Below are 15,447 nucleotides of genomic sequence, written 5' to 3' on the forward strand. Positions count from 1 at the left end.
GTTTAGGACTTGCCTACACACAGAAGTTGCACTGGTTTAATCTAAATTGGTTTTGTTAAACTGATGCAACATTGTGGACACCCTTACAATGGTTTATGCCTGGTTATATTGGTTTAACCTGGTTACAAGCCCAGGCTAAACCGATATAAGAAGATCCACACAATGTTGTACCAGTTTAACTAAATTGGTATAAAATCATATATTAGGGCATGGCTACACTTATAGATGTAGAGCCCTGGGAGTTAAACCAGCCTTCGGAGACCGCAGCAGGGAAAACGCTGCCGTGTGTTTACACTGTCAGCTGCAAACACACTGGCGTGGCCACATTAGCAGCTCTTGCAACGCCACAAAGAGCAGTTCATTGTGGTAGCTATCCCAGCGTGCAAGTGGCTGCAAAATGCTTTTCAAATGTAGGGGGTGGGGTGGAGTGTGTTGTGTGTATGTGGAGGGAGAGAGAGTGGGTTTTTGGGGGGCTGAGAGTGTGTCAGCATGCTGTCTTGTAAGTTCAGACAGCAGCAGGCCCCCCTCCCCCTCGCTTTTCTCTCTCACACACTCACAACAAGCAGCATTCCACAGTAATGGCTTGCTTTGTTCCAGAGCAGATAAGCATGCTGGCTGTCAGAAACGGAGCTTTGAAAGAGCATATCCACATTCCTGCAGCTGATTCCAAAACAATGAGAAGAGAGGCCACTTGACTTAAGGGGATTATGGGACGTTTCTGGAGGCCGATCACAGCGCAGTAATGCAACACCGCGTTCACACTGACGCCCAGGTGTTTCAGCTGGAGCGGAGCAAGCTCTATGCTTCTTGTGGAGGTGGATTACCAGGTGCGCTCCAGCTGCAGAGTCCAGGCACTCTACGTGCCTTGCCAGTGTGGACATATTGGGAGTCAAAGCACCCGGGGCTGCTTTAATGTGCTCTAACTAGCAAGTGTAGCCAAGCCCTTCGTTATATTGGTACAACTGTGTACGTAGATCAGGCCTCAGAGATCACAGTTTAGTCCTAACTAGCCCCACCACTGAAAATCTCCATGCTCCTATATCCCCTACTCCCACCCCAACTCTTTGTTGCAGCACAGTGTCAAGACATTGCTCTGAACTGGTGATCACTTGAGTGCCTTAAGGATGATAGTTTTTAACAGGCCCTTCTTCTTTCCTGAGGCAATATGAAAAGGAGGTGGCTTTCTTCTGCCTCAGTACACAAAGCTTTGAGTGTTTTCTCAGAGTGGTACATGCACAAGCTTGTGAGTGAGGTAATGAAACATTACGTTAGCAATGCTGTCTCATGCTTTTGGTCTCCCTCGAGCACCTCTGCTGTCATATCTCCCTATTGCAAGCATGTGGCTTCTTGATTGCTGTGTCATAAGTTTAGAACCATGCATCAAAGTCCTTGCTTAACGCACGCAGACTTGGTTATTGCTAAAGCCCTCTCTCACTACCTGGGATTGTTGAATGTGACCTCCAACCCAGCTAGATGCCACCCCAAGTGTCATATCAACACTCCAGGTCTGTGATTCTACCAAACACTCTTTCAGAGAGAAAGGGGACTAGGCATGCTACGCCCTTACAGTGAGGGTAGAGAGTATGCCATGGGCTCCATGTATAATGCAATTACACTGGTGTGTAAATAACAGCAGAACTGTCCATCAATCATTAAGTTGCTGTACAGCTAATTATGCTCCAGAATCTAAGAGTTCTTTAAAAGAGGAAAAATAGTAAGTGTCTTCCTATATCTAGGTTGCATCAAAATATGAAGAGGTGCAGTGGTGGCTGCCTGAATCTGCAGGCATGCTGATACTACAGCTCTGACTGGGGAGTGAACTGTTCCCTTTCATGGCCGAGGCGTGTTAACAGGAAAGTCTGATGACAATTTAAAATGTCAGCTTTAACTATTTCATTGCTGATCTTTTAGCAGAAATGTCAAGTGAATATGCCTGCTTGTTGCTCTTGGATATAGTACCAGATATTAGGCAGAGTGCAGTGGGACAGTTAGTCACTATCAAGAGTGGCTTGAGGAGTTGGGTGGAAAAGGGGGAATGAGAAATTCTCAACCGTCTCCTGGGTGCAAAACACCCCACTGTCACATAACCTCCCAGCTCCCCACTGCCAACTTTCACAATGCCGTTATGTGCTGCAATTCAAATACCTGCAGCAGAGGAAAATATGGGGGCAGCACAACAATTTAATATAAAAATAAACAAGCACAAAGGACGCTATACTGATTGCATTGGATGTGGTGGGGGCAAGCAATGGGGTTACAGTGTTGTGTAATACTAGGGTCCCTATTGAATAGTTTAGGTCTAATGGACTGCACAGGATACAGGGCTGCGGGTATGCTACCACCTTTCAGATATAGCACAGGGCATGCAACAGGGTTAGGTTACACATTAATCGGATAGAGAGCGGTAAGTTGTGCACACCCTTGCTATTGTCACAATGTCCTTTGGAATGTGCAAGTCTCATAGTGGTCCTGAGCATCACTGTTAGTTACCTCTCTGTAACACCATGAAGCAATCAGGGGCAAAGACAGTATGTCATAAAATACCTTCATTGCCATGAGTTCCTGCATCAATACTGCATTTTCCAGATCTAGCCTCTGGTTGTCTCCACGAGGTTTGACATCATAACTAAGGGGATCAATATGGATGCTCTCCAGCTCCAACATGGTCAGCTTGACTGCTGCCCTGTCATTCTTCAGCTGCTGGATGTAATCCTTCAACCTCTGCTCATCCTCCTTTGTGAACTCCGTATCACAGCTACTTGCAGTTGAGCTGGTAGTACTTGGAAGACCAAAAACAGCATCACTCATTTGCACAAGGATTCAGGTCTCTAGCCTCTCCCCCCACCCCCTCCCCCAGCCCTCATTTGAAATTTGTTTCATCAACACCACACACGTGATTCACCCATTCACATTTACACTCACAGTTGCCACAGAGTATAATTTTATCAGGATCATCATCAAACATACACAGTCTACTGAAGACCGTTGCGCCAGCCTGAATTACCATGATTAAGGTTAAGATTTTGTCATGGTTATTTTTAGTAAAAGTCACGGACAGGTCATGGGCAATAAAAAACAAACAAACAAACGGAACCTCCCCCCCAAAAACGGGCTTCCATGAATTTTTGTTTATTGCCCATGACCTGTACATGACTTTTACTACAAATAACCCTGACAAAATGGGGCTGATGGAGGGATGAGAACCCAAGCCTGGCTGTGGGAGGGTAGGAGGGGGTCCAGCACCCACCGCTGTGGTGACTGAAAGCTCTGAGGTCTCCTCCAAAGCCTGCGGTGGCTCGGAGTTCAAGGACCCCCCCGCCAGGTGACAGCTCCAGCCCTCCTGCCCCGGGTCTGAAGCAGAAAATGTCACAGAGGTCTCTGGAAGTCATGGAATCCATGACTTCTATGACATAATCTTAGCCTTAACCATGGTTGATGGCATCGGTATAATGAAATTACCATATCTGGCTCAATCCTACGAATCCATGAATGGCTTTGCAGGGGGTGCCCGGCAGGGTTGGGGCATGCACTCCCTTGCACGTTGATGAAGAGCTTGAGAGCACGGTGTGCTGGTGTGTTTTTGTCCCTCCGGAGACATGGCTGAAGACCATACCATGCTTTTGAATATAATGAGCAACTGAAGGAAGGCAAGAATGGCTATCAGGATCCAGTGTGTATTAATATTGTTATATAACTAGTATAGTACTATAGAAAATATTAACTTGGGAGTACATATCAAACATCGAATTTTTCACTTGAGCCTGGACCGAGTGTTGCAATATGCAAAAGAAACACACACACACACACACACACACACCCCCTTCTGCAACTTTAAAATACAGAAAAGAAAAAATATATAGTTCTTCAAACAGAATAAAAAATGTCATCACAATACGGAGTCAATTATTTCTTCACTGCAAAGCCAGATAATTAGTTTTGCTGGCATAACTGCTTTTGACATGAAACTTTTTTTTTTTTAATCAAGAAACAATTAAGGGCTTGTTAAATATGCCATGCTGAGAGCAATAACAACTAAAATCCTTTTTCTATAGAAAACTTCTGCATGCTGCCTCACACCTTGAATAGGAATAACAACAATCTCTGGGTTTGAAAAGTTAGTTCAGATTCCATGCCCCGTCTGCTGATGCCAGTGCCAATTATTATGATGATTTTTTGATGGACACCTGTAAGAAACAGCCTGAGGTTGCTTCAGAAAGTCCAGCTGCTGTCATGGTGCTGTCTTTTAATCACTATTAACCTGGGGCTGGATTTGAAATAGTGACCAGCTACTCCAGTGCTAACTTCCACAAGACATCCAAATCCCTCAACTTGGAGGTATCTTGTCATGTTTTACAGGACTTCTAATAGAACACCATCATCTGACTTTATTGTCGCATTCCTTTTCCAAAGGTAGTTTCAAAAGAAAAACTGCCACACAATTTTAGCTCGCTCCATACATGTCACATAATGAAGAGCTTTTAAGCAGGGAAAACAATTTCTAGATAAGCACGAGGAGCCTCAATGCCCCATCTCCATCTACGTGCATTCCAGTGTTCTAGGGAGAAGAGATTTATGGAGGTTAATTGCAATGCTGCTTTAGATCCTTAACATTCCACTGCTGAATATACTTGCAAAAACACTAAAAGGAAAAGAAACAGCACTGCAATTTCTACAACCTTACATAGACAAAGCTGCCTGCTGTCTCCTGAGGACCTGTAATCAGCTGCTGGGTGAGGGTTAAGTCATCCATTAACTGTGCCTGTCTGGAATGCTGGATGATCTCAGTTATCAGCAGGGGAATAAATCACATTCTGTATTGGGTTGCATTATTTTTCAGCATTTTTTTGAGGAGGAAAAAAACCCACCCTGTCTGTGGACTCCTGCTGGAGCCAGGCTAATGTGTAATGGAAATACACTTTGCTTACATACTTATGCACTGCAGAAAGAAAAGGGGGGAAAAACAGGTTGGTTTTCTCTCCTTCCTCTCAATTGTGCTTGTGCTCAAGCAGTGTTGATTTTAAGTTGCATCAGATAATTGCCAGTGGATCTTTCAGAGAATTCCAACCCCAGGGCAGCCTGAGAGGAAACAGAGAATTGGCAGGGCTACAAAGACTTCCTTAAGTCTTCCCCCCTCATGAAATATCACATTACATGGCTTTACTACAGCTTTCTGCTAATTTCAAATGATTTCTTCTCTCTCTTAGGGATAACAGGCGCCGTGTTTACTAGAAGCGAAAACCACTTTTCCCCCCACTAATTCCCATCTGCAGTAAATCAGAACCCAGCTAGCCTATCATGGGTAAAAATACATTGAGGTTTTAATGAGTTCTCCATAATACTTTGCTTTTCATCGGAGGATCTCAAAGCTCTTTATAAACCTTATTTAACTAGGCCTCACTAGGTCCTCGGTGAGGTAGATATGATGTGAAAATCAGGCAATACAATAAATTACTATTCAATTCTATATCAAGTGGTGTTGTAGATCTCTTCAGGTTCCAAAATAAAAAGTTCTCCAGCCTTCCTGGACTACACACACTCAGAGACTAATACTCAGGGACAGTATTTAGGGTCTACACAGCCTGCACATTCTCAGAGTTTAAGTCAACGTTAACCTTAGCTTTCGTTTACAGAGAAACTATGCTCCTTGCCCTCTTTGCTGGAAAGACAGCTCTCAGAATGAAAACTGAGCACTGGCCTCTACATCTGCTATGAGGACTATTCCTAAAGCTCCCCAGGTATTCACAGTACCAGCCACAGCTGCACAGGACTGACCTTTCAGGTCCACAGCTGCAGGTCTCCATTTTTTGGAGAACAATCCACAGCTGTGGAAGGTAACAGCAACTTGGGTTATTAGCTCAGTCCTGGCTGGCTGCCTGCAGCTGAGCTGGATCCTCTGCTGAAGTGCTAGTGAGGCCTCTGGTTACAAGGTGAGGAATTAATGGAGGAGCTGCCAGTACAAAGAGAACAGAAGAAAAGGAGAACTGCCCCTTGTCCCCTAACTTTGGTGCCAGAATCCCCCCACCCAGTGTGAGAGAAGAGAGGAGGTAATATGGCCAGCAGAGGAAAGGGGTACATAGCCTATTCCCCTATTCGAGAGGCAGAGACAGCCCCGCAATCCCCACCCCCATCTCCTGAATTGTGGAGAAGTAGTCCTGTGTGCAGGGCGGCATGACTAAGCACTGAAACAATGCCATGATGCATATGTGATCCTGGGTTGTGATGCCACATGGGGCTCCTTCAAACTCACTTTGATGGCTCTCCCCAAAATCCTCAGGCCAGCCCTGCTGCATCTGTGGGGGAAACACCCCTGACTAGATACTGTGTAGTGCTGAATTTGGCAGACTGCTATGCTTTCTGATGGCAATCAGGGTAACGCAAATGAGCTTAGGGGATGAACTGACCAGGCAGCATGTCACAACCAGAAAAAAAACAAAAACAGATGCATGATGTCTCTCTTATTTCTCTAGCATGCACGCAGGGAAAAAATTATACAGCTCCATCAAACGTCTTGGAAAAATGATTTCCTTCTGCACATTCCCCTCACTGTGTTCATAAAGAGCTGAAAGAAACATTCTACCCGCTCGGTTCATCATTGACATCTGCAAGATTCCTAAATGATGCTCAATTAATTTGTATATATATTTTCTATACAGTGGATCCTAGATAGCATGGTGTAACGTTAAGAGGTGTCCTACACTCACGGGTACAAATACACACATACTACATGTGCATATACATAAACACACTGCATATATAAAATATTTCTCCGTTTACTGATGCTGTTGAGTACATCCTCTCTTTTCATTCAAGAAACCTTGTCTGGGTGAAAAGGATACAGCATCCCTTATACAGTATGAATTTCTATCCATAATAACTGTGGGTTAAGGGTTTATAGAATTACAATTACGTGGAATGTCCCAAATCCATGTAACATTCTTGAATGGTAGTGTCCGCATTTGAACTTTTACTTTAAGGAATATTTGTTAGGTCACGTACATCTGTCCACCCATCTTCCAGGTCAGAGTGGCTCCACATCAGAGAAAGCACACAACTGTATGGCAGGGATAACCTTTCAGATTAACTGGCCTTCACTCAGACCAGCAGAATTTGAATTAACAGTATATTGGGCTATTATCTCAATACTTTGGCAAACCACCTCCCTCCTTTGGAAACCTATTTGCTCCAATGATGAAGTCTGGTACTGAGAGCATACCACATGCTTTGGTATTTGGAAGCATTAACACGTTTCCATATCAACACTTCCACATTGCGGCCAACATAATCCTTTATTTCAGCTACTTATCCGAAATCCCTGGGGTAGTTCTGAGAGGAGGATTTAGCCGTAGGTTTGGGTAAGTTCAGATGGTTAGTGGTAAAAACATGTTGTAGAAATGTATTTCCTTTGCATGCGATGGGACGGGCTGTCCCTCCTGCATCTTGGTGGAAGGCTGGGGTTACTAGTAGTGCAATGAATACAAAACAGCATCCTTAGTCATTGTAACAGCAGCAATCTCCATCTCTCTCTCTCGTTTCATTCTTTTTACAGGTGCTATCAGTTGGATCTTCTTGGAGATGAATGCTCCTCTGTCCATTAAAACAATTAGGACTTCCACAAAGCTATTTTTATTTTCAAAAATGAATTGGCAATATAGTTGGGTTGCTGCCAACCAAATAAATTGAGATGCTAGCTATTACTTTATTCACTTCACTGGTAACAACCTCTATGCTGGTTTTTCATTTCATCTCAGATGCTCCCTTTTACAATCTTTAACCCTGCTTTGTCACCAGCAGTTGCCTGTGCTTGTGTTCTCGGTAATGTGTTCAGTGATTTGACATTCAGCATCTCATTTGTGATGCCAAAGTTCAGCACTTCCATTATAAACCCGTTTTGTGGGGTTTCAAACTGCAGTGAGAATTATTCACTTTATCACAAAGTCTTAGCCAAAAAGGGGTTTTTCCCCTTCCCCATTTAAAGAAAAAAACCTGCCCAGCACTTTAACTCGAAGGATCTTCATTATTACTACTTTTGTTTGCAAAGATCAGGCTTGTGTATTAAGATTATCTTGTAGTCATATATAATATAAAAAAAATTTCATTTCAGAGGTTAAGTGCAATCAAGGGAGGAATCTGTCCATTAATATGAACTGTTTCCAAATTGTGGTCCACAGAGCACTTGCTGGTCTTATGGAACTGGCTCCCCTCCTTGTTTCCACCTGCTTCTACAGGCCGTCAGGTACTTCCATGACAAAGAAAAAGCCTACAGAAGCAGCTGGAAATAAGGAGTCAGCCTTGCTGCCTCTGCTAGGGGTTACTGTCACAACAGAGAGGAGACGGAATCCACCTTCAGTGATTGCAACCACCAGTGGGTGGGGCCAGGGCTGCTGCCAGCCTCCAGCATGAAAGAACCATAGAGCAGCAAGTCCAGGGCAGCACAGAAGGATGAAGCCAAAAGAAGGGAGCCAAGTGGCAGGGAGGTGTGTGCAATTGGAGAGGAGGAGCAGGTATGCATATGCAAGGTGAAATGAAAAAGGGAGCACAGAAGCATATGCAGAGAGGCAGCAGGAAAGAGAGAGGATGAAAATGGACAGGTGTGATTGTAATGAAATGAAAAACAAAATGGAGAGTGAGTATCTGTTTTCTTCATAAAGGACAAAATGTAAAATTAAAGACAGTTACAAATACATACCTATTTTACTAACATTACTGTCTAAGCAAACGTAGTTGCCACAAGGATGTTATGTGATTGTGAACAGCAGGGGGTGCTCATGAGATTCTCTCTCTATTGAGATGTGGGCCACATTATAGATAAGTCTGAGTTACATCATCTAAACGCCTTTGTCCTCTGGATGAAAACAATGGGGAAAATAGGAGATTTTGTGCTTAGCTGGGCAAATGTTACATGGTCCCTCTTAAATTTCAAAAGTATTTATACGTGGATTTAAAAAAGGAAATGCAGAGTGGTGTGGTGGAATATGGAGTCAAAATGTCCTGAGTTTTCTAAGCCCTATTCTGACTGCTCCTGACTTGCTGCCCTTGGGCCACTGACAGTAACTTCTGTTTGCCTCAGATTCTCTGTCGAGAAAAAGGGGATAAAAGACAGTTACCTTTTCCGTAACTGATGTTCTTCGAGATGTGTTCTCATGTCTATTCCACAATAGGTGCGCGTGCTTCCCACGTGCCCAGGTGCTGGAAGTTTTTCCCCTAGCAGTACCCGTACGGGGGAGTGCCCCCCGTGATCCCTAGAGTGGCGCCTGCCTGGCGCGGTATAAGGGCAGCTGCACGCTCCCCCCACCCTCAGTTCCTTCTTGCCAGACAACTCTGACAGAGGGGAAGGAGGGTGGGATATGGAATAGACATGAGCAACACATCTCGAAGAACACCAGTTACAGAAAAAGTAACTGTCTTTTCTTCTTCAAGTGATTGCCCATGTGTATTCCACAATAGGTGATTCCAAGCTATATCTGTTGGAGGTGGGAAGGAGTTCACAAGTTTCCAGGACGGAGGACAGCCCTGCCGAACCCAGCGTCATCCCTGGTTTGGGGGATGATCGCATAGTGCGAGGTGAACGTGTGAACCGAAGATCACTTGGCGGCCCTACAAATGTCCTGGATGGGGATGTGGGCCACGAAGGCAGCCAACGAGGCCTGCGCCCGAGTCAAGTGTGCTCTCACAATGGGTGGTGGGGGGACACCCGCCAGTGCATAACAAAGCGATCCAATTGGAAAGCCACTGAGTGGAAATTGGCTGGCTCCTCGCGCACTCAGCTGAGGGAATGAATAGTTGGGAGGACCTTCTGAATGGCTTGGTCTGCTCGTGGTAGAAAGCCAGAGCTCGCCGCACATCAAGCGTGTGGAGACGGTGCTCCTCACTGGATGCGTGAGGCTTCGGGCAGAGGACCGGTAGAAAAATATCCTGACCCATGTGGTAGGCGGAGACCACCTTCGGGAGGAACACGGGGTGTTGGCGGAGCTTGACCTTGTCCTTATGAAAGACTGTGTACAGCGGCTCGGAGGTCAGGGGGGAAGAGGCTGTACATACCTTCCTCCACGTTGAGGGAGAAGGTGGATTTCATAACATACCTTTGGTTCTGCACTCCAAGGGAGGTGGAGACCTGAGTGCTGGGGCAAGTCCCTAAAGCTGAGTCTTCCCAGAGCTGATCTCAGTGTCCGTGTCATTTATATAACTATGTCTTTGCCTCCTTATTCTTAGGCATCTATCCCAGTTGGCCCTGTCTATCGCACTCATTGGCTGCTGACAGAACCAGTGAGCTTGGGGCGGGGTGGATATGTAGATATTCAAAACCCTTAGCGGGGACGTAGTATTTTCTTTCTGCCTGCCTGGAGATGGGGGGCAGGGAGCAGGGTGTCTGCCACAGGGCCTTGATTAGTTTCACCACTCCCTCGTGCATGGCAACACCACCTTGGAGGGGGCTGCTGCATTTAATTGAACAGGGAGCCTAAGGGCTCTGCCAGCTCCTCAGCTTCCAGCCCCAAGTTCGATGCCACCCTCTTCAAAAGCTCCTGGTGGGCCCTTGCATCATCCTGAGCGACCGCTTGAGAAAATCCCGCTGTCGCCTCATTGGACGAAGATGAGGAGGAGGAGGCAGGTACAGCTGGTTGTGTCAACTCCACTGCTTCTGCCGCGGCCGTGGCCAGCTGTCCCTGGGGAGCTTGCTCTGACTCCGCGTCTGCCTCAGGGGGCAGGCGGGAGACTGTCGCCAATCGTCTTTTGGATGCCCCCGAGACCAGCCGATGCCCCTGTAGCAGATGGGGAAACCCCCAGGGGGTTCCATAGTTGACAAGGGGCCGGCCACTGGCCCTGGGGCCATGCAGCCACTGGTGACCCAGAGGGGAATGCCGATGTCCCCAGTGCGTGACTTTGGTCTGCAGGCAGATCTTCCTCCTTGGGCTCTATATACTTCCTCCTCGCTATCAGAGCCCGAGGAGGGAGAGACTTGTCTGGGGGACCAGGACGTTACTGAGGCCTCCTGTCTACCCCGTTCCCGTTGGCTCTCTCTGCAGACCTCCACTGTGGACCTGTACCAGGTGGCTCTCAGTGCCACAACTCCTGTGATTGGTGGTGGCCTTTGGCAGATCGGAACGGTACCCTGGAGATCAACACCTCACGCTTTGAGAATGGTGCCACTCCATAGACCAGGAGCAAGAGGATCAGCATCTCGGAGACCGTCGATGTGCTTGCGGTGATCTGTACCAGTGATCCGGAGACTGGTGATGGGGCTCCAGGAACCGGTGCCTCGATGCCCCGGAGCGGTGATGAGGACTGGGAGACTGACTTGGGTGCTCCTGGCACTGAGGCTCTGGGGACGTGCCTCTGCAGGCCTGCGCCAGACTGCCAGCGATTGATGCCGGGACTCGGAGGAACGCTGCCTAGAGTCCAGGAACCAACGCCGGGAACTCTGGCAGAGAAGCCAACCTACATCTGGCTGGTGGTGCTGTTCAGGCAAACGCTGGTGGGGCACCCCCTGTGATGGGGAGCGGTGCTGCACTGATGGAGACCTCTGGAAGGGTCACAGGGCGGGTTTACCTCTCGAAGGGGGCACCTCACTGGCTGGCGTGGGCAGCACCAGAAATGACAGTATGTTACAAAAAGTAATTTTCCCTCTGTTGATACTCACCCCTTCTTGTCAAATGTTGGGAATGGGCCACATCCACCCTGACTGAATTGGCCTCGTTAGCACTGGCCCCCCCACTTGGCAAGGCAACTCCCATCTTTTCATGTGCTGTATATTTATACCTGCCTACTGTATTTTTCACTCCATGCATCTGATGAAGTGGGTTATAGCCCACGAAAGCTTATGCCCAAATAAATTTGTTAGTCTCTAAGATGCCACAAAGACACAAAGTATACACATTATATATAGATGTACTGAAGAAGTAGCTGCTCCCCAGAAATATTTGAACTAGATAATTTTTGTAATAATAGTTCATTTAAGTTTTATTATTTTAAAGGTCTAAAAAAATCCCAATATCCTGATTTTCCCTTCTGGAAAAATCCACTCTAACCTGCAAAAAATTTGTCCACCAGTCAGTATTTGTCTACAGTGTCAATTGCTAAAGGGAGGTTTTTTGAGCTAGTGGAGTTTTGAAAAATTATTATAACTGGTGGCAGAAACTTATTCTGTTTCTATGAGAAGTGAAATGGTTATAGCTGTGACATTTAAAAACAACAATTCTTGAGCACTCCAAAAGCTTATGAAAACCTTCCTTGACGGGAGTACTTTTTTGGTTTCCAGTTCCCTGGAAACCTGTGGTGCCCTAATACAATAGCGGTGAACAAGAAGTACATGCTTCAAGTTTCAATGAGATGGGAAGGAGGGGAAGAGAGAGAGAGAGAGAGAGAGGGAAACAGAATCACTGAAGTAAAAGAAACGTTATGTTTTTGCCCTTTATGAAAGAGATCAAAGATCAGAATCACCCGCTTGCAACAAATCTATACAAAATGCTTCTTGGATGGAGTTTGCTCCAAGTCTGAGAATAAGCTCACTGAAGCATGGTAGTGATTTAAAAATATAAAAACAAAAAGAACCCAGCAGACTGACATGAGGATGGATAGTTGAATAAATGGAATACAACATAATCTACTCAGGTCTGAAACCAAAGGCCCGGGAATTAATAGCTTTGATGAGTTGCAGTTACCTGGTGTGGCTGTTGGATGACAGGCTCTCCCAGGGCTGTACACTACAGCCAGTGATCGCATAGGCTCCCCCGCAGCTGCCGTCTAACTTCATCAGCAGGGCTTTTGCTGCATTCTCAGCTGTCTTCCTGCAGTCGTGAGCTCTCTTGAGCATCTGGGTAATGTTCTCATCACCTGTTTGGTCCCCTAGTTTGCAAGCAAGCAATCAGTGTCAGAGCTTCGAAGAGCATAATAAAAATTAATACAAGAATACAGACTCCTAAAGATATTTTCACTTAATGCTGTGACATTAACACCTAGCTAGCAATCTGTGATCTAAGTGAGACTAATACAGAGAAAAAGAGCAAAGCTATGACATGTATTCATGTGTTTTGTGCTAGAGATAAACACATACAATGCTGCCATCAGACAGGACAAGTAAGAGACAGTTTGCTCTGTGCAAGACTGTGCTTTATCCTCATTTGAGCAAGCATTGTACATCCACATTTTATGCTTGCTAAATAAGCCACATGCCCTTGAATATTAACCCTTCAAAGGGGATGCCCTTAAGACAGCATTAAAATTGTGGAAGCGAGAGTACCAGCCAACAGGAGTGGGCTGGTTGGGCTCATCTCCTTGAGAAGATGCAGCAACAACTCCCTTGTATTTTCCATGTAGGGGTGTTGTTGTAAATCCTCACTGATCTTCATAGCCACAGACAGGAAAATTATCTGTGTTACCAGCAATAAAGATACACCAGGCAGTATGAAGGGCAGTGAAAGGCAGCATATTCTAGTGGAAAGAGCACTGGACCGGGAGCTGGGAGACCTGTGTTCCATTCCCAACCCTACCACGGACCTGCCTGGGGACTTCAGGCAAGTTGCTTGACCTCTCTATGCCCCAGCTTCCCCTTCCACCCTTTTTGTTTCTCCTGTCTATTTAGACTGTAAGGTCTTCAAGGCAGGACCTGTCTCTTACTATGTGTTTGTACCGTGTCTAGCACTAACAGTGCCTCAATCTGAGTTGGGGTCTTGGTTCTAATGTAACATCAAAAAATAAATAATAAAAAGAAAAAAGCAGAAAATGCCAGGAAATTCAAAGTGGTGAGTTGTGCAACATCCTTCATTCAATCAATCTACTGGTTATGGAAGTTGCAGGAAGAGTAATGCAAGATTTCACACTGTACTTCCTGGCTTTTCTCCCCGTCTATCAGAACTTTAACACTATACACACATTCAATAAAATAATGACATACAAAACTTAAACAACATAATATTATCCCAACCCTTTCATCCCTGTTCTGGGTTTTCTGGTGGTTGACACCAGAGACTTTCATGATCATTCTCTCAAATAACAGGATGTAGAGAGAATCCAGAACTGGGTAAATATGACTTCAGTGTCTTATTCTACATTTCTATTCACAGGCCAAATCCTGAAATGCTTACTCAGACTTTAATTGGTCAGGTCTCAGGCAAGTTTCCCATGGAAGCCAATGGTAGTTTTACCTGCAAGGGACTAAGTAAGGTATTAGGATTTGGCACCACATTTATTACTTTAACTAGCAAACAATAACAACCAGATTTGTGATGCTAGACAAATCAATAATAAAGACAGATTCTGGGATCTGTGTGAATTTGGAAAATATATATTTCCCCGATATAGTGAGACGGCTCTCAGGGTTGGGGGGGGAGAGATTATTCTGTGTCTAACTTTAAATATAAACTAAACTAATTTTTACTTTAAACTAATGCAAAACAATAACTTGTCAGGCCAAGACTCTTCTGACTAAATTTCTCAGTGAAGTAAAGTTTCACAGCCAAGCTATAACCTCCTGAAAAACAAGATTTATGATGGAAATGCAGGCACAGTCTCCACTACAGGGTGTGAGTGGTAATGCTGCTATTAAAAAAAAAAAAAAGTTGACAGCAGACACCTATATAAATGTAGGTTACACCCTCTCTTTTATAACCTCAAATGGAGAAGAAAACTAATACTTTCCTTTCTGGATTTACTTCTTGGCCATGTATCTAACTAGCAAAATCTAAGGCTTAATGCACATTTGCTCCTAATGCCCTTTTATAAAGAAACAGCAGTACAAATTCAATACCAGACTACAAAAAGGAAGGGCTAGAGTCTAGAGAAAGAGGGAAAATAATAATGATAAAAAAAATCTGCTATGACCTTTCCTGCATGACATACTCTGCAAGGAGAAACACACCTACACAAAGACTTGCGCAAACCACTAGGAGAGATGCAAAATAAACTGCCTGGAAACAGCATAGTAACTGTGGATCACTGCATCTAGCCTGCAGAAACAAGAGGTTGAACTCATCCGTCTTGTGGCTCTGAAACCAGCTGGTCGTTTGGTCCTTAAAAGCTTTCAGTTTACATTTCAGTGGTTCTTGAGAAGCTGGTGCTATAAATTACCATCTAAAGGCTGTGTCTAGGTCTCAACACAGTATGGAAAGCTATTTTTCTGTCTCTGAAGATTTCATATACTTTCTCCCTCCCCTCCCCCCAAAGCACGGTCCAAGATTACTACTACCACTCCCTCCCATCAGTAAGAGGAATGAGCCTCTGTAAAACTAAGAGTTAGTTTCACAGTGAAAACATACATTTTCTGTCAATAAATAGGACTTTTGTGTGAATGGAACTCACATGTACCATGTTGAAAATGGACTAATAAACGGGCTGACTCTGTTATTAGGAAAGCACCATCCCCCAAAGAACATTTTCAATAGCAGTGTTAACTAGTGTCAGTGTGTGCTGCTAAGTAACAAAATGAAATGGAACACCACAAAAAACAGAGGCCGA

At 45.1% G+C, this 15,447-nt stretch overlaps 1 protein-coding gene across 6 annotated transcripts in view; it reads right to left on the reverse strand.

Annotated features, from left to right (window-relative positions):
• The window catches only part of MCC (MCC regulator of WNT signaling pathway), a 348,703-nt gene that overhangs the window by 27,852 nt on the left and 305,404 nt on the right, over window positions 1–15,447 (reverse strand). For all 6 annotated transcript variants that reach the window (XM_043546969.1, XM_037901552.2, XM_043546967.1 and 3 more), the window contains 2 exons: window positions 12,657–12,840; window positions 2,545–2,779 (listed from right to left, as the gene is read on the reverse strand). In XM_043546969.1, coding sequence (XP_043402904.1) covers window positions 2,545–2,779; window positions 12,657–12,840 — 419 coding nt within the window. The remainder of the gene's footprint in view (window positions 1–2,544; window positions 2,780–12,656; window positions 12,841–15,447) is intronic.

The sequence above is a fragment of the Chelonia mydas genome, chromosome 5, assembly GCF_015237465.2.
Source record: "Chelonia mydas isolate rCheMyd1 chromosome 5, rCheMyd1.pri.v2, whole genome shotgun sequence".
NCBI lineage: Eukaryota > Metazoa > Chordata > Testudines > Cheloniidae > Chelonia > Chelonia mydas.